Consider the following 19,309-nt stretch of genomic DNA (forward strand, 5'->3'; position numbering starts at 1 on the left):
TTCTGGGGATGACTGTGGAACCTCTGGAGATGACAATGCAATGAAGAATTCATCATAAAACCAAGGAAATTATGGACAACCCTGACCATCCTCCTCATGAGACTGTCTAAGGAAAACAGAGTCTTCAGTCAGAGGATTCTTCAAGTTCACTGTAATACAGAGTGCAACAAGAGATCTTTTCTGCCAACAGCCATCACTATCTACAATAACTCGTTGAAGAATCTGAATTACAACATTTATTTTTCCTGTGGGATCAATAAAGTATTTTTGAATTTGAATTGAGTTACTGACATACACTGACTTTTCTATGTTCAACGTTTTCTTAAGGAAACCAATTGGAAACCAGTCATTGTTTAAAAACTAAAACTTTTCTGTCAGTAATTTTTGAACTGGAGTTTGTTTGTAAATTCAACAAGTAATTGAATTTTAGCATTGTGGACAAAGCATCAAACCTGTGATGGACATAGCTGGTGTGGGCCCCCAAATGACATGAGTGTGAACTATTTGACACATTTTGATGCAAAAAAAAAAAGAAACCTCTGTGTTTTTTTTTCAAAAGTTAATTTATTACAGAAAGAACTTGTGCTTTTTTCACCAACTTGCGGCATAAATATGCCATTTATTACTATTTACAGGACATACAGTTATGCTAATTTTCACTTTTCTATTTCACTATTAGATTTTGTTTACTTCAAACTCTCATTAAATCATTATTCATCTTCATGGCATTATTTTACAATCTCTTTAAGAACAGCAAAATTGAAAAATACTCTTACTGTCTTTTAAAATCTATATCTATTTCATCTTCTACTTCAGACCAACACGTTGGCACATGGTGGCATTACTTCAGTTGTCTATATTACAATAAATTCAAGGGCAAAGGTGAGAAAAAAAGGAAAATATTAGAATACAATCTCAGTTATTGACTTAAATGATATACTGTAGCATAAAATCCGAAAGGTAAAAAAAAAAAAAGATGTCAAATGTTTTAAAATAAAGATGAAAGCTAATTTAAGACAGCATTAATGCTTTCTAGGTGTACCCTGCTTTGTTTTGACACTTTGACTTCAACTAAAAACAAAAAAAGCAAGAGTCAAAATAGGAGAAAGTGGCTTGTGAGGTTTAGACAATTTAGAGACTCAAAGAGAGAAAGCAGTGTGATACAGTGCTTCTTTCACTGAAGAAAATTCAAACCTGTGCGGTTCAGACACATTCCTAAAATACTGGCGCAGACAGTTTGACAGTGCAAGCGTCCTCAGGTAAAAACAAAACAAAACAAAAAAAACAAACATACAGAGCAACGACAGCTGAAAATCCCTCATCTTGGCAGGTTAATTGCAATGGCACATTTAACTTATTCCAGAAAACAACTTCCATTTTACATGTGGCATTCAAGCTGCTGATGTACATGCAAAGGGAAACCATAAAAAAAAAAGAAAAGTCAAGCACTTTATGTACTTTTGTCCGGGTGCACAAGCGACTGCTTTAGCTAGAGTGGAAGATACGGCTGTATTCATTCAGGATGAACTCCACAATCTGGTTTTGGAAGACCATGTGCATGGTGATGTTCGCCGTCTCCGTCTCCGGCCGAAGAAGCGTTGGGCCAAACACAATGGCAACATTCTGTACGGTCATGCGATTGTCTTCTCCATACTCAATTACCCTTTCGTTCACAGAGAGAGAGAGAAGAAACAGTGAGTCTGGGTAAACTGGAATTTACCCAGGGACAGAAATACAATCTTTTATTTTTAGCAGGAAAATAAAGTTGTTTTCCTTTTTATATTTCAATTCATTTGATTGTCAGGCTCCTGCTGTGTTCCTAGATCTTCTTGATGTTGATTATTCACTAATGTTTTCTAACAAGCTTGTAAAATCTTCAGAGAACAGTTGTATTTAAAGTGAGACTACATTAGGCAGATGTGGTCATTATTTTCTCTTTAGGAGACCTCTGAAGGCAAGTGGTCACAATGGATTTTATTTAGATATGTCAGAGTAAGGGGGGCTGAAAGACGCTTGGCTCGCGTTTTTGAGTTGTGTTTGTCATCAGATATTAAAAACTTTTATGATTTGCCCTCGACTTCACAACTTTGCATTAATTTGTGTTGGTCTATGACATGAAAAATGTTTTTGGTGAAACATTGAAGTGGTATTAAAAACTTTAGAAGGCACTATAAAATGCTATTATTTTCAAAGCAATGCAATAGAAAATCAATCAGAGCAGAAAAAATGACTCAAACCTTTGTAAATGCCCAAAAAGCAGCTTCATAGTGTCATGGTTTACAGTAGGAAGTGATTTGACCAGTTCATAAATGTGAGAAAATTTTGTGTTGTAATCAGAAATTCCTAGAAAGATGAAAGAAAACCAGTAAATACAGCATCAATATGGAGCAATCAATAAAAACAAAATAAGATTTAAAAAAAGACAAACAAACAAAAGTTTTACTAATTGTTCCATGAAATTACATATCTAAGAAGTGAAAAATGTAGTTACTTATAGCTGCGATGAAGTCATTAAAGTGGCTGAATGGGAAAAGAGGTTCAGGAAGTTCTCGGAAAAATAATTTCAGTGCTCCGGTGATGACGTGAACGTCTTCCCACTGACCATCCTCCAGGTCCAGCTCCTCTGTTTTAAGACAACATGCGCACAAAGCATTAAAACCCAGCAGGGGGCGCTACTGTATAAAATTAAAACAAACCATAAATGGACCTCACCATGATCAGCCTTGAAACGAAGCTTCTGTATGACTGCAAGGTTCCCACTGACTCTGTATAGCCCATCAATGTCTAAACCTGGAAATTACCAGCAGCTTTTGATTAACTACTTTAATATAAAGAGAAAAAAAAAAGGATTTAAATATTTGACTTATTTAACTCACCTCTCCTCTCTACTGCTTTGATACACTTCTCCACAAAACTTGGAACTGTGGTCCTCTCGAGGGCACACAGTGTGTGCAGATGACAACCAAACACGTTTTCTGCACAAAATAAGATCATTATTTTTGACGGCATGAAAAACAAAGATACTAACAATCTTCTTAATACAAAGATCGTGACAAAACAGCAAAAAGCGTAAGATTGATTGAGATTTATGCAACAAGCTTTACTATTACTGTTTTTTTTTTAATTTTAACCAAAGTACAGCTATTTTGATCTGTTGTAGTTATATTATTACCTACAAGAAATCTAATGTCATCCATTTAAGTTCTTAATTTTACCTATTTTTTTAAAATATAAAAACCAAAAGAGTAAAATGTATCTAAAACAATAAAGGGATGAATATTTCCGTCAGCCATCCATAAAATCATTGGTTAGAAATCTTTGCCAAACTGACCTCTGATGTAGCCTTTTTCTTTGACTGACTGCAGGGTTGGGCGCTTCATGAGGAACTTCATCAGCTTGGTCCGAACCTTCTTCGGGTCAGTTTCCCCTGCATTGCTGGGCGACTGAGATATGCTTGGCCTTGGGTCTAAAAAACATACGCAGAGTGTGAGTCCATATTTTGTGGTCATAGGTAAAGGCAGAGATCATGAGGCTACTCTTTTAGCTTCAGGTTTTTCATCACAAACAGGATTGAAGACATAAAGCGTCCCTGGAAGGTCCAGTATACACTGTAAACAAGTTCATCTGTGTGCTGAGAATGTGAAACCAGTTCCTGTTTTTGGATATGTAAGTATAGCAATATAGCCTTTAAAATTATTCACAGTACTACTTACTAATGTAGTACTTCAAGTCTTCTTCAGATCCACAAAACACAAATAGACCCGACAACCAAACACACATGACCCCTCAGCAACAGCAGTACTGAGCCTCTTCAACACCCTAAATAAACTTTCCCAGTTAGGATAAATTATTTAGAACTTCACTCAGGTAAAAAAAAAAAAAGTTCTTTTCCACATAATCTCCAAACTCCCACAGATGATTTTTAGATTCTACAACCATACAGAACATTGTCCTTCTGGGCATCTTGTACCAAGCTGCTGTTTGTCGCCAAAGGCAACCAAGCTCAGTTTATCAAAACCATTTCACCAAAATTAAGTTAACCTACGTCTTCGCTTGTCTACGGCAGCGCCGGGTTTCTCGTCTTTGTCTGTATTGCCAATTTGTTCATACAGGTCCCCATCCTCTTCCTCAGAATGATGCTCCTGGTAGTCCTGATGAACAGAGATGAATGCAGTGTTGAAACATGAACATGGATTAATTTAGTTTCAATCTGAGCAAAGTATATTAAGAACTAGTTTTATTTATTTATTTGATTTTTTGGCAACAATGAATATTCCCAGCAGTTGGGTAAGTACAGTTGGTGCCATTTGCATTCTAGCTACTAGATGCCCTTTTACAATTTTTTGACAAAAAAAACATTTATGATTAAGATTAATAACGTAATTCAGATATGTTATTGTTTGTAGATCCAAAGCAAATACTGAAATCAAAGAGGGCAATTTTAAAAAGAAATTTCTTTAAGTATTTACTTTCATAAAGGACCTGGGAATGACCTAGGAGTGATTGGCCACGACAAGAAGGTTTTAACTTTACACAAACATAGAAATTTAAGCCAATACGCAGTAAAGCATTTCTGCAGGTTTGCAGGGAGGGTTCAGTGCAGGAACACCTGAATTCCTCAGTCAGAGCCTCAATGGCTTAAAGTAAAGGTCTTTCAATTCAAGACTTCATTTGGCATTTTCTGACCTGACAGAAGAAATGTAAAACAGAATCTAAGGTATTCAGTGAGATTAGCTGATGACAGAATGGATCTTTTTAACCTTAAGCCAAACCCATAATATGTTGTTCCTCCCATTTCCTGGTTTTATGAAAAGTTCACCATTTTCTCCCTGTGGGCTCACGTTTAAAAATAAACCCAAACATAAAATCAGTCTTTGTGTCCTGGAAAGATCAAGCAATCCTAATTTGCAAATTCAAAACATTTGCATAAGAGATGCTTTTTTTTTTTGTCATTGAACTACTTCCTGTTGATGGTTCTGTTCACTGTAAGGACTTACGAGCTGTTGAATGGTGTCCTTTAAAATTTTGTGCCAGTCATAGATGATGCTTTCCGTATCGTACTGGATAAGAAACTCCACACCATTCTTCCCTTTGAGCTGGGAATAAAATACATCAATGGGATTTAATCAAAGTTTTTATTAATGATTCAAATAATTTTTTTTAATGTACATGATTATATTTTTAACTGACCATGTTCTAAAGTAAAACTCATCCACTCAGCAGAACACTTAACATTGCTTTCAGTGTCAACAAACAAACACACCTCTAAAACATTCTTTTTACTGGATTTGTCCTTTGTGGCCCAGCCAATCGTAGCGCCCTTCAGTTCCACCGTAAACTCTGGAACAATCTGATTGGTCTTGTTCTGCTTGTTGAAAAACAAAAGGGAAAAAAAAAAATATCAGCTGATTACCAAACTGACTGCACCACATTCCAGGAGGTGAGCTGAAGTTGAACAAAAGACGCGACTGTCACTGCCAGCTCGTCTATGCCGGCGATTCTGATAGAAGTGACAGAACAGCCGAGGCAGTGCTGCGGTTTAGGGTTTTGTTTGGGGATGAAGAGGCAGCGCAGATGAATCACAAGAGTGAAGATTACTGGTGAGCCTGAATGCAAGAGAAACGGGAGGTGGACTAATAATATGAGAAGGAGATAAGAATAAATCAAGAAAGGCTAAAACTAGTTTAAGAAGCAGAATAGCAAAGAACAATATGCAAGAATAAACTAAGAAACGAAATATAAAGGAATATATTTATATGACAAGACCTTACGGGCAATAATTAATACAAGGGGTTGAATCGAACATAGCAAGTCCTGAGCTGTACTAAAAACAAATTAGATAATGACAGGAAAAAAAATACATACATTTTAAGGAAGGAGAAAACAAAAATAAACTTCGAAAATAAACCTCAAGGATTGAGCTAAAATGGCAGAAACTATGACGCATAAATTACCCCCATCAAACAGTCAAACAAAAAATCCAAACAACCATGGAAGCACAAGCATCTTTGTTTTGGCAAAGTCGACTTGGGATTTTCATCAGATCAACTGATGACTGAACAACTCATCGGTGCCCCGGGTTTGTTGAGGCTAGGCTGAATACTGAGAAGAAATATATTTTTCTGGCTGTAATAGTAATAAGCTTATTGAACTCTTGAGTCTAAGGGTGACTTGTCACTTCTTTGCGCTTTTTAGGAGTTTTCCTTTATTTCTTTGTTTTTTCAGTTATTTTTCATGTCCATGCTTGAAGTTATTAAAAGTGGTTCCAAGTACAATAAAACTGCTAATGTATAGATTGATAAACAAAAGTATATAGAAATACTACACACATTCCTGGCCCACATTTGTATGACAATAACAGAAGTGCCAGAACTTGTTTTTTTTTCTACATAAAGCACCTATTTTAATAAAGTGAGGACCCTACCACAGCCCCTGGGGAGGGTTTGGGGTCTTTGTGGAACGTCAGGACTCCTCCATGGAGAACTGTCCATGTTGGAACCCAGTTTTTCCTGGAAAAAAAAAACAAGACACATATAAATTAGGTGCATCTCAAAAACTGATAACATTACTGAAAATGATTTTAATAATTAAGTTTTTAAAAGCAAAAAGATTATACCTGATCATTTTGATCATTCTGGCTTACAACTAATGAAAACCAAAAGTGAAAAAAATATGGCTTAACTGCAGTAAAAGCAGATTTCTACAGAGGCTGCCTCTTTGCAATCACAGAGTTGACTGCTGACTTAACAAGGAGAAAGTCAGTGACACTTTCCACAAGGAGTATAAGCCACAAAATGCCATCGGCAATGGAGCTGGAGTTTGACACAGTTCTGTATCCAAGAATGTTAATAGAAAAAATTGTGTTGGAAAATGTTTGCACAGACAACAGGAAAAACGGAAGCCTTACGAGGATTAGGAAGCAAAGCCTGTTCAAGAGTTTGGAAGAGATTCAGAAGGCATGGACTGCAGCTCGAGTGGGGGCTTCAAAAGCCACCACACATACCTATGAAGGACATGGACTGCAACTGTTGCACTTTTTATGTTAAGTCTCTCCTGAACCAGAGACAATGTCAGAATGTCTTACCCTGTGCTGAAAAGGCTAAAAAAAAAATTGGTGCTAAGTCTTCAACTCCTGTTTTCAGATGAAAGCAGGTTTGAATTTCATTTGGAAATCAAGGTCCCAGAATCAGTAGGAATAGTGCAGAGGTATATAATCAAGCTGTTTGAGGGATAGTATGAAGTTTTCACACTGATTTGATGACTAATCCTATCTGCTGGTGCGGTCCCTTGTGTGCTTATTCAAGTCCCAAGTCAGTGCAGCTGAATTTTTAGCGAACTTAATGCTTGCCTCTGCTCGCAAACTTTCACTTCACACCTTTTTCACAAAGTACCACAGGTCCTTTAATGACCCTGGTATCACTGTGCTGGATTGGCAACAATCTGGGTCAACTCCAGACGTAACCTTTGGAATATTGGCAGGAGAAAACATGTGACACCAGAATCAACTCAGGAGATGAGCTGAAATCCTCATCAATCAACCCATATTCTCTGAAAGAATGCCTAAAACAATCAGCAAGCAATGATTTCCAGTAGGGGGAGATTGATCAACTGTGTTGAGCAATCATTGCTGGCAGTTTTTATTACCATAATGCACTTTGTGTTGACTTAGTCATGCCTCACTATCATGTCTGCAAGAAGTGAAAACGCAGCTGCCTGTCTTTTAACCTCCGTCAAGGAAATCTGATCAAATGACATCTCCTCTGTTTTTTCTTCCTTGGCTCTCTGTGTGTCAGAGAACAGATTTTAAAATACTTGTGGTGACTTTTAAATGTCCACATGGCTTAGCTCTCTAATTGCTGTCGAACCTGTTGAGCTTCACGTTTCCTCGCAGAGAGTTTGCTCTTGGCTGCTTAGAGGAGAGAGAGAATTTAAAACAATTTGGAACATCTTGCTTTTTACCATCCTTCTAGTTTTTAAATCGCTTTTAAAACCGTTTTCACCCACCTTTAACACAGGATAAGCAGCATAGCGCCAATGCAGTAATTCACCTCAAAGGAGTCCTTGCCAAGTGTCAAATGCATATGCACTACAGTAGATAAATATACTTTTCAGGAGGGCTACAAGTCTAGGTTAAAAATCACTTTTTATTGATCTGACTTTTGGGTTTTCATGGGATGTAAGCCACAATAATTAATTTAACAGAAACACATGCTACTTTACTTTTTGAATAAAGGCTACATTTTCCAATAATGTTATAGTTTATTGAGATTAACTTGTGTAAGAATCTAAATATACATAAACTATGGAACACAAACGTCTAAAAAATTAACAATGTGGCTTACCTTACTTTCTTTCCGTTCTCACTGATTTTTGTTTTGTTGAGAATTCCAGCTTTCTCCAAATTCTGTACCTGGAATTGTATCAGAAAAGCCAGTATTTCATTGTTTTGAAGATTGGTTTGTGCAAAAATGAGATGGAGCAGGCGATGTTCTACAGGAAAATAAAACAAAAAATGAAATGTGTAAAATGATTCTGGGGTGTTCTTGCATTATTCCACAGTGCAGTGACATCTGCAAAGGACAAAAAAAACCCTCTGCACCCTGACCACAAAAATCTGCATCTAAAGTTTGCAAATAGACACCAAGACAAGGACGAGACATTTTGTTCTGCAGACTGAGTGTATAAAGATCACCTGGCATTAGGACCTTTTTTAGTAGAAGAAAACTACAATAAATGCTACATTGTGAAACAAATGTCACACAGTCAGTAGAAGCTAAAAAGACTGCCTGACCTAAGATTCACTGACCAAAATTAAAGAGCACAGACTGAAAGTGAAACGTAAAGCACAGCTTTGCAAGCCGCTTAGATATTTCTCAACACTTAAGAAGAAACTTGGCTTTTCGATTAATATTCTTTCAGTCTTTTAACCGAAAAAGTCCAATACTTAGCGAATTAATAGCTAGGTCATAAGTTAGGTTGTTGCCGTGGAAGCTTGAAGCAGAACAGCAGGAAGTAAAAGTCAGGCAGTGGGGAGGGAAGCTGTGCAAGACGCGTTAAGATTATTAATCCACAGTTATTATAAGACTTGGCTTAGGGAAGCTTTTAAGAGTTTGATGCTTTGAGGTCATAAACAAGGCCATATTCTGTCAACCATGCAGGATGAAGAAACATCTGCTTAGGATTACTTACAAAGTACTTTGAAATAATTGGATTCGTTCTGGAAATCACAATGATGTGAAAGATCTGAAACTCCAACAGATAATCAACTAATCTTTAGTTATTTTGTTCATATATTTTGTTCAGCTAAACTCATATCAGCGTCTAGATGCAAGCATATTGAAATTTTGCTTTTGCTTTCAGTAAACACAACATACTGTATTCCTGGATTGGTACTAAGGCAAGACCTATTACTTTATTAATATATTCTTCTGCAATGGTGGTGATGCACATGGGAGATGCTTTTTATATTGCTGCAGGGAAAAGATGGTTTGCTAATGAGAGGCAGGGTGATTTGAATGGCTAAAGTTTTTATGGAAATTATAAAAAAAAAAAAATGCTTATCAAGTTATTAATATCACACCTTCTGCCCATCATAGATAGACCCTGCTATCTATGGCTAAAGCTCAGGTGAGTGCTTAAACTAATAACCCACATTATAGCGCAGCCACTTTGAGGTCAAATAATAAGGATTTCTCCAGGGCCTAAACCCAACAGCCTTAAAGGAGAGGAACAAAACACCATTCAGATGTAGGGATAGATCGGAGGGCTTAATGGTTCAACATTATTGATGTCACAAAACTCAAATGGAAGAGCAAAAAGTCCACTTACATTATGCTCTGGAGAGTTTCCCGTACTGGAGCTGTCGCTGCTGTGGTCTGATGTGTTCCTCAGATGACTCTGGGTGAATCTCTAAAATCAGAGCACAAATGAAAATCTTAGTGTTGATTATGCTACTGTAAGACAAAACAGGACAGAAGAATAAGCAGGAAAAAACTGAAGTGTGTCGTAGATTTCAGTGGGTGCAACTTCCTCCTACAAGTGAGTAATTTTACCAGAATTAGTCAAACTGAACTTATTTTGGTAGATTGATTATTTTCAACTCAAGGAGTTAGAGTAATGACTCAAGTGATTAAAACTCATTGTCAATGTGCTGTAATACTTTTTTCAATTGTTTCAGAGTGAGACATTGCGAGTTTCACACAAATGCAGATTTGGGAACACTCATGTATTGAACTTGGCTGAATACAAGAAGTGTTCACATAGAAAGAGTTTCTCATCTCCAGTTCTTATGCTACAAGAACTGAACCACAATGTTTTCTTTCAAGACCAAAACAGAAACCTTCTTTCTTTTAAGGCAAACCTGCAAAATCTGTTCTATCTTTCTCATCTTAAGTGATTGATTTTCTACAATTAGACTACTTTTAATGTCGAAAAGTAGCCCGTGAGTACCTTGCCTATGTCATCCCACATGACAAGAATTTATTAATTCAATATTTTCTGTTTAAGTGATCTCCACTGCACCCATTGGGAAAATGTTCAACCTTTGGATCCCGAGGTTTGTAGTAAGGAAAAGCAAAAGCCCGTATTTGTACACAGGCGTCTCACTGGCGTTTGTGCAAATGTTGCCTCTCCCTCAATCAGAGAGCAATGCAGTTGATTTGCCTTGCTAAATAAGGGTTAAACCTTTTCAGTGTTGGCGGATAAACACAGACTTACTCACACTACTTGCCAACTGCATAACTTTATATTTAGCTGTTGGACACACCCTGGATGTGTCACACAACCTGTGTGTACAAGCACATGTCTGTGATGGTGTTAGTGTGTACATACATGTACCCCATCTTCCTGGCCAGTGGAGAATTGAGCAGGTACCCTCGAATCTCTCCAGTTTTTGATGACATGCACATTTTCATTTTCGAAGCCGTTCGGGACATTGGGGTGGGAAGGAGCTGCAGGGGCCTTCAAGGACAAAAAAACCAAAACAAAAGTAAGAAAGAAATTTCACACCACAAAAATGACTGAGATTCCACATTCTTAACTTAATTTGCCAGAAAAATCTGTAAAGTAGAGAAGGGTCTTTACCTCAGGTAGATTCCACTCGGACTTGGTGCCATCTCTTAGGTAGTAATAGGTTTGCCCCTGATCATCCACAGACTTGATCCACTGTTAGACAACAGAAACATTTTTATTTGGCATATTTTTCTGTAACTTATTAAGCCACAAAGCAAAATAAAAAAATCTAAAAAGTTACAGAATAACATATTTTCTATAAAAAAAGAAAAAGAAAGACATGTTCTCATTTGAATCATATGTTTAGTAACGTGGTGACAAAACAATGTCAGTTCTTGTAACTCAAAAACGTCATGTGCTCATCAACATAAACTGTTTTCACACATTTCCACTGATCGCCTCTTTTTAATTCAGAGTAATAACTGAACTTCTTTTTCTAATGCAGTTTTTCAACCAGAGCTGCCTGACGACTTAAATCTCACAACAAATTATATTTAGGGCTTTAAAAAACAGATCAACAATATAATGAAAAACAGGTGCCATTTAATAAAACAGGATGTGATTTTAAAGGGCATATATCACATTTTAGATGTCATAACTGATTCTTAAAGGACGAAACATGAACAAATGATATTTCTCAAAGCTGACGTGATTTTCAAAACATACTTTTCTGAAAGAATGAACTTTTTTTAGGTCACAGCCACTAAACAGGAAGGCCCTCTCATGCATGTATGACAATGTTGAGTCTATAAATTTATCATTTATCATCACAGCATGGATTGTTATGAAGATATGAAGAAAATGAATTTCTCCTCATCCATCAAAAATAGTCTCTTTTTCTCTCAGGAGTATCCAACAAATTGGGTCTTGAATTTAGGTGAGAGTGCAAGCCAAGGTTGGGGGAGGGGGCTGAACTCAGGAGAGAACACAGTTTGTGTCAGGGTTACCAGTCATAGCTCAAGCAGAGTCAGCAGGCAGACTGTTATTTATGGTGAGAATAAAGTGTGCCAGGTAAGAAATGTCTTTCATTGCATGATAATTACCCGTCACGTTGCTTGTTCCTCAGTGTCTGAGCCAATTAACAGAGAAAACTTTTGGCTGTAGTGCCCGTCTGAGTATTCTAACTGGTGTAGTATTGGCTTAAACTTTAAGGCAAAAATGATGAGTTTTTCTGAGAAATCAGACACTTTTACCTTTTCAGTGGCATAACAGAATGTTTCCTCAGAATAAAATAGAGAAAACCATGTAGGTATGTAATGCAGAAAAGGTGAGACTTCCACGTTTGTTGTCATTATCCACCCCTTCAGAAGATGTGCTTAGATGTGAAGGAAAGCATCATTTAACATTTTCTCTCCAGCTCTATTCTTTGTTATGCTACTAGCAGAACTACTGAAATCGGAGGAGGAACAGCCAGGGCTGAAAATAAGTCCTGCAATGCTGGCACATTTAATGTTAAAGTCCACCAAACGCCAACTGACACATCGACCTTTCTTGTATTCAAACACATAATTCAAATGTTCTTTGGTTATATTGAGGTTCTGTCCATACCTGATCTGGAGAGTTTTCACTGGTGAAAACCCATGTCCCATTGGGTTCCACAGTGAGGTTCCAGCCAGGCGGGGTACTGCGGTCCAGGTTGGCCCGGGGGATGGTGGTCCGACTCACGTGGCCAAGAGCGTACTCCTTTGGAAGAGTGGGGGGTCCCGTGTTCTGGATATCCTCATAAAATTCTGCTTGGTCTGCACCGGGGTAATCCTCTGATGGGTAGTCCTCCACAGGTAAGGGAGGCTAACAAAAACAGTGTAAACAATTAAAACAATTTATTGCTTATTTTGAAGTTGTTTGTCTTTTTAGTGAAAATTACACTGCAGGGTAAATTTTAACAAACTATTGGGGAAAGGTTGGACATCATCAGAGATGGGATTAATCTGGAGTAAATCTAGTCGAAAAAACACACTTGTCAGATGTTTTTAAAAATGTTCATACCCGCAATCATAAACCTGCCTGTATTACATTTAGATTGATCAACATAACGTAGTATACTATGAAGAGAAAGGAGAAGAATAAGGGTAATTTTTAATCCAATAATCTTTGATCCATAAACCATTGATCTTTGCAACATAGTAGAAGCTCAGCCATTTTTAGCCTCAGTAATGGTCAGTTTCCAAATCTCGCCACAGATTCTCAGATTTATGTCAAGACTTGACCGGACAATAGACACAGAATGTGCTTTGATGTAAAACATTTCAATGCAGCTCTGACTGTGTGTTTAAAGTTGTTGTTCTACCTACACCGCAGTCTCAAGTCTTTTCTCAGCTTCAAACAGGAATGCTCACACAGGAATGCTTTGTACTTTTCTTTATTCACCCTCCCATTATCTCTGACGAGCTTTCTTGTCAGTGATGATGCTGCCAACACCACGTTTTACTGGAGGAATGGTGTGTAATGGCCACACCTATGCCTGTACTACAGGTGAATCAGTAACCCTCATGGTCTTTCTACTGCATGTTTTGTACATTTTTGGTTTTCATTAATCCAAACAAAATGAGAGTTTGTCATAAATGATTACTGAGCAGTTTAAACAGATTTGTTCTATTTTAGGTATATCTAGGAATTTCTGATTAAAAATGGAAACTTTTGACCTCTAAACAGGAATTTCAACAGACACGTAAGTTTTCCGATTTATCGCTCCTCAATTGCAGCAAGTGACACAAACTGTTTGTTCATACTTCATGTTGAAATGTTCCAGCTTAATTCAGAGTCACTGAATAATGTCAGTTTCCTCAGTTACTACTACGATCTTCATGTCAAGTCTTTGACTTCCAGAGAAGCAAGCTACACTGACTTTCATGTTCTCTTCCTCTTTTTGCAAGTCATATGAAGTCACTGAAGGGCAAAAATTGGGTCACTTGCTTCTTGGAATGTAAAAGAAAAACAAACCCCAAAACAAGTGAATTTATATGTTTATTGATAGGGTAAAACTTTTCCCTGTGATGACAAAATTCCTGTGAAATCTCATGCTATTCAAAAATTAATACTCACTGTCCCTTTTTGAAATCCAAATGAGGGCAAATGTTCTTTCAGGAGAACTATTTGGGACTACCTCTGAGCCTATTCTGTTCGGAGATAATGAATTAAGTCATGTCTGTTATGTAGGTGCAGGACATTTCATTCCATTAAGAACAGACTGTATTTAGGTTCCCCCTGGGTGAAGCTAAAACAGGAGACAGAGGAAGCCTAAGTAGAGCAGCCAGGCTGTCTGTCCTTACCGGTTCATCGTCGCGAAACCTGTGCACGCTCATAGGCTCCATCGGAGAGGGGTAAGGGCTCTGCTGCTCAGGAGGGTCCCAGGACGTCTCCCCGGACATGTGGTTATAGAAGTATGGCTGACCAGTGGTCTCATCCACCAACTGCTCCCACTCTGAGGCCCAATCGGATTGAGGGGATGGTGGAGGGAAAGGTACCTCTGGAAGGAATTGCTCAGGGTCTGTGGGGGAGTCTAGGAAGGGGTTGTCCCAGGTGGTGCGCCCCGTGTCGGAGTGGTAGTAGTATTCCTGTCCACTGTCTTCGTCAACATGAACCTCCCATCCCTCCTGTTTTAGGTAGGAAAGAGAGCAGGGTGAAGGGTCCGATGGGGGAGATTTTGAGATGCTTTGGCGAAGCTCTGCTACGTTGACGTACACTCCTGACCGGAGATTTTCATTCTGCACCTGAAGATAAGAAAGAACAATACAATAAGAATAGAGAATTGCTGACATCTGAACACATCTATTAGTGTTTCTATTGTAGAATAAGGAAACCCTGGCCTGTATCCACCTCTACCTGTTGAGACAAGGTACTTTTCTAAGGTAAATATATGAGACTTACTGCATGGTGGCAAGGGGGCACTTACAGGATACCTACTGAGAGTTTAACATTTTAATGAGTAGTATAAGTTAGAGTAGTTAACAAAAGGTAAAAGTAAATTGTAGTACTTAGTATGTTTTGCTGTAGTTTTTACATAAAGCCGTAAATAAAAACCAACGCAGGTAACCTATAAATACCTTGTAGGTATCCTGTCATACCAAGTGGGCATCTGAATAAGATCCTGTACTCATGATTTCCCAAAATTCCTCTTAAATATTCTTTAGATATCCTGCAGGCACAGTTTTAGAATCATTTACATAACAGGCTAGGTTAAACTCCCATTACCTGCATGTACCCTATAGGTTTACTGTAATTACCCAGTAGATATCCCTGTGGGTATCTTGTATGTATTCTTCTGAAAACACACAAGCTATACCAGGTAAATTAAAATAAAGTTTAAACAGGAAAAACTATTGTAGGAAGTACCACACCCACGCTTAAAGCTAAGCTGTTGTTCACCCCAAATCTATGTTCTGCAACTAACTGAAACACAGGAAGTCTAACACTGAAAAAAACCCACAAACCTCTGGGGCGTTCCTGCGTACCAATAATCAATAATAGAGCCTAGTTGCATTTATTTTGCAATGTTGCACCCAAACTTCATTTCTGATGTGAACCACTGTAAGCTTGTCAGGTTTAAACTAAGCTATTAAGCTCAAATTAAAACGTCAACTGTGTAATCTGGGTTGTGTTTAATTATGTACTGGATTGACAATAAAAGTTTAACAGCCACACAAATACCAACATGTGAACACAGGGCATTTTCAGTGGACTCTAACTGGGTTAAGCTCTAACCTCTCTAACTGTAACAGTCACGCATTAACTTCTGTTTTTCATCCGGCTACCTTTCACGTACAAAAGCTCATCAGTGTTTTTCTTGCGTACAAACTAGGCGTTCAGTTTCCAGATGAGAAAGGGAAGCTGTATGTAAACAGAGCTCCACATGGCAGGAACACGGCATGTAAAGTAGACTCGGCCTTCACAACGAATTTGCTTAAAGAATACCAATGAGAGTGACAGAGAGTGATGAAAGGCTGTCTCTGTGCTCCTGAAACTGATCATCCTGATGCATATGTGTCGTAGCTTCCATCAAAATACCCTCTTGGCAACATCAAAAGCAATGACTTTTCTCTGTAAGCTGATTTTTTTTCTCACCTTTGCTCCAGTGAGGCGCTTAATTCTCTGAGTAAAACTCCTGGGAATTATGGTCCTGCGCACCCTTTCGTTCGCCATCATGAAGACAGCGCAAACAAAAGCAGTGACATGTCTATTCTAGACTAAACTTTAACCAGATCTTGTGTCACAGCTACTGTAGACTCTTGGGCTATATTTACCAAAACCTGCGTGTGTGTTTCTGCGCAGTATATGCTGACCACTAGAATAAACACGGCATGCTAAAAAGAGAGAAGTGTAGCAAAAGTTAGTACAGAGAAAAATAACTTGTTGTAGAGTATCAGAACTCAAAAAAGAGAAAGGATGCCTAAGAATCTGAAACATCTGCCACCTTCTATATTTATTTATTGTTTTTAGGTCTGCTTTAGTTTTCATTTTATTTTTGAAAGAAAGATTGATCAAAGGGCATGCAAAGTCCACACGAAATACAGGCCTTGGGATTGTGTTCTCTTCCAAAAATGGGACTCGATAGTCAACAAAATAATGTTACAGGCTCTTCAAGTTTTTTGCATGTTTCCAACATTTGCATTCTCTTCTAGTTTGAATGAGCATTGATATATTGCTTTTCTGTAAGGAAATTTAAACATTTGTAGAGCACACAGTTACAAATTTACAGGAAGGTCTGGATTAAAGGTTGTGTTAAGATATTTTGGGATTTTTCAAGAATGGCTGCATGCACCTCTTGCTCTAGAAACCTAATACTGGCCAACATTTATGGGCATTGAAGAGACAAGCACAAGAATTTTAAATTCTTATTTTTTCTTAAAGGTGACACTTTATTAACTTCTGCTACTTGTCTCTGTGCTGATATCAAACACATTTCATTTAGCTGCAAACTTATCAATAAATAGATTACAATTGGCAGCCACCCTCATTCCAACTCTGATGAGTCGCCATAAAATCTTTGTACTATCTCAAACAGAGCAAGTCAGAGAAACAAGGTCATCCCCATAGTTTATTTGCTGCTCTTTATTTAATAAAACAAATAAAATTATGTGTAGGACACCAACAATAACAACCATCTGTTACAAACCGGTTCTGGATTATAACAGATGGCTTGTTGTGGAGGAAAAGCTGCATACCCAATGATTAGGGAAGCAGGCAGCTGATGGAGCTGACTGAGTGAGGATGCATGGAATGTTGTGTGCTTTAGCGTAGCATAGCATAACAGATCACAGTTTCAAGCTAACCTGTGGGAAACAACTGCACATCAGCTTTGCCCTGCTAGTTTTTGTCCCTCAAATAACAGGATGGATTATTTACAGCGGGAAAAATACCTACAGCATATAAAATAGTGAGAGTTTGTTACCCAGCTAACTGTGTGTTTCTGCTTGGAGCTTTCTGCACAGCTGACAAAGAGATGGTTCTTCAGGGGATACATTATCTTAATGTTGTGGTTTGATCCATCTGTTTTGGTCCTATCACATTACAGACTTTGCCTCAGTCACTGATCAAAATGTAATCTCAAACCAATCGATGTGGATACCCGGACAACTGACCTCAAAACGGATTGATTTCAAACAATGCGACACGGAAATGAAAGGATTGTCTCATTGATCCATAAAAAAATTACGCTTGAAGTCTTTCAAAACACACCATGGAAACGTAAGAGTTGATCCCAAAGAACAATCATTTTCAAATAATATATTTAGTTACTATTTTTGCATTATGTCAGCTTTAGACCAACACAAAGTAGTGCATAACTGTGAAATGCAAGGAAATGGATACATGGTTTTCTTTTTGAAATATTCTACAAACATTCGCAGCCACAAAAGTTTAGTTTTCTTCCAGTTTTGCCCTGTATTTAACTCCAGCCTACATTCTACATGTAGGTCAGAAAGTTCAGTTTTGATTTCCTCTAACTAGAGCACATTCTTCACATATCAGCTTTATTCTCATGTGACAAACTGTAAGTTGGACTTATGTAGTTCCATTTTACACAGGTGGACTCCTTTTGCTAGTTAGTTTACTTCTAGGGACAATTGTTTGCACTGGATTTTAATTAGGCGTGAATAAGGAAAGAGGACTGAATAGAAACCTATGCTGCACTTTTCAGATTTTTATTTAAAAATCATGTCATATTGCTCATCTTTGAATGTCTTTGTGTTTATTAACCACATGAAATCCCAATAAAATACAATCATCTTAGTGGTTGTAATGTGACACAAACAGGAGAAGCTTTGAGATTAATTAATACTTGGAAAATCCGCTGTATCCACCTGATATAGAAGTGAGTCCTTCATCAGATTTCATGCCAGACAATGATGTAATCTGTCATTTAAAATGGTTCAAGTCCCATCTATCTGATGGGACAACATCAGATAAATGTGACTCTTTGATGTTGTCTCTCATTGTTTAAGTACTTCTGCAAAGGCTTTGGTTATTGTACATGACGGCATTTATTGTGTGAGCTGATAATATCAGAATTTATTGCACCAGGGTTCTAATGACCCCATTTTTGCAGCATGCCTGAAGAAAATCTGTCCTCTCTAACTACCTTTCTGTGTTTTGCTAAAGATCCAGCAAGCGCTGCCTGCAAGATCCACTGTAACGTTTTGAGCTGACGCTTGTCTTTTTTTTCCCCTCAAGAACAGTCCGAAATTATAACCCACATGAAGTGTACTCTGACACAAGCAAACGTCTTCGCCTTCAGATCTCACCCAAAGCCGTACGCTGCAAACTGTTGCAATGACATTTGAGCACACTTACAAAGTGTCTCTCACATCCAGAGGAGCAAAAGAGTTACAGATTAAAGACAACAGCTGAAAAGATAAGAGTGTTGTGAGTTTATATTTACACCACTTCAACATGTACAGGAAAAGACAAGTGCAGAGGAGGCACGGTTCATTGAAACAGGAAGTAGCACACTTGTCGAAGTGTTCGAACAAAGTAACCAGTAGTAAAATTAGAAATTTAAATTTTACAATGTGGTGGATGTAATCTCTTACCTGGGCAGCCACCGGCAGAGTCAAGCCCCGTTGGGCTTGATGACCTGTCCAAACCCTGGAGTACATCTCCACCATGTTTATCCGTTTCTAGCAACACGATCCATAGAGCCAAACATGGATAGACTCAAAACCAACGAGCTAACTATTCAACAACCTTCAGTCGACATGCGCTATGCTAGACTCCTAAATACCCTCCTCATGCATGCAGCCTTCTCTCGCAGCAGCTGTGATAGTTGCAGCCCAGATAGAAAAGAGAACTGAGGTCTGTTACA

The 19,309-nt window shown here is 38.0% G+C and overlaps 1 protein-coding gene across 3 annotated transcripts in view; it reads right to left on the bottom strand.

Moving 5' to 3' along the window:
• Positions 1-544: 544 nt before the first annotated feature.
• LOC102218069 (rho GTPase-activating protein 27) overlaps positions 545-19,309 on the bottom strand; it is a 30,968-nt gene continuing 12,203 nt past the window's right edge. Inside the window, exons 3-19 of one of the 3 annotated variants that reach the window (XM_023341187.1) lie at positions 14,280-14,720; positions 12,559-12,798; positions 11,083-11,163; positions 10,831-10,959; positions 9,829-9,909; positions 9,653-9,715; positions 8,343-8,410; positions 6,425-6,509; positions 5,264-5,365; positions 4,998-5,096; positions 4,046-4,151; positions 3,332-3,466; positions 2,877-2,975; positions 2,713-2,790; positions 2,492-2,623; positions 2,238-2,343; positions 545-1,663 (exon numbers count right to left, since the gene is read on the bottom strand). In XM_023341187.1, coding sequence (XP_023196955.1) covers positions 1,486-1,663; positions 2,238-2,343; positions 2,492-2,623; positions 2,713-2,790; positions 2,877-2,975; positions 3,332-3,466; positions 4,046-4,151; positions 4,998-5,096; positions 5,264-5,365; positions 6,425-6,509; positions 8,343-8,410; positions 9,653-9,715; positions 9,829-9,909; positions 10,831-10,959; positions 11,083-11,163; positions 12,559-12,798; positions 14,280-14,720 — 2,223 coding nt within the window. In that variant the 3' untranslated portion in view covers positions 545-1,485. Of the gene's footprint in view, positions 1,664-2,237; positions 2,344-2,491; positions 2,624-2,712; positions 2,791-2,876; positions 2,976-3,331; positions 3,467-4,045; positions 4,152-4,997; positions 5,097-5,263; positions 5,369-6,424; positions 6,510-8,342; positions 8,411-9,652; positions 9,716-9,828; positions 9,910-10,830; positions 10,960-11,082; positions 11,164-12,558; positions 12,799-14,279; positions 14,721-19,309 lie in introns of all 3 variants that reach the window. The other 2 variants (XM_023341186.1, XM_023341188.1) reach the window with 2 other exon arrangements.

The sequence above is a fragment of the Xiphophorus maculatus genome, chromosome 10 (assembly GCF_002775205.1).
Source record: "Xiphophorus maculatus strain JP 163 A chromosome 10, X_maculatus-5.0-male, whole genome shotgun sequence".
Classification (NCBI taxonomy): domain Eukaryota; kingdom Metazoa; phylum Chordata; class Actinopteri; order Cyprinodontiformes; family Poeciliidae; genus Xiphophorus; species Xiphophorus maculatus.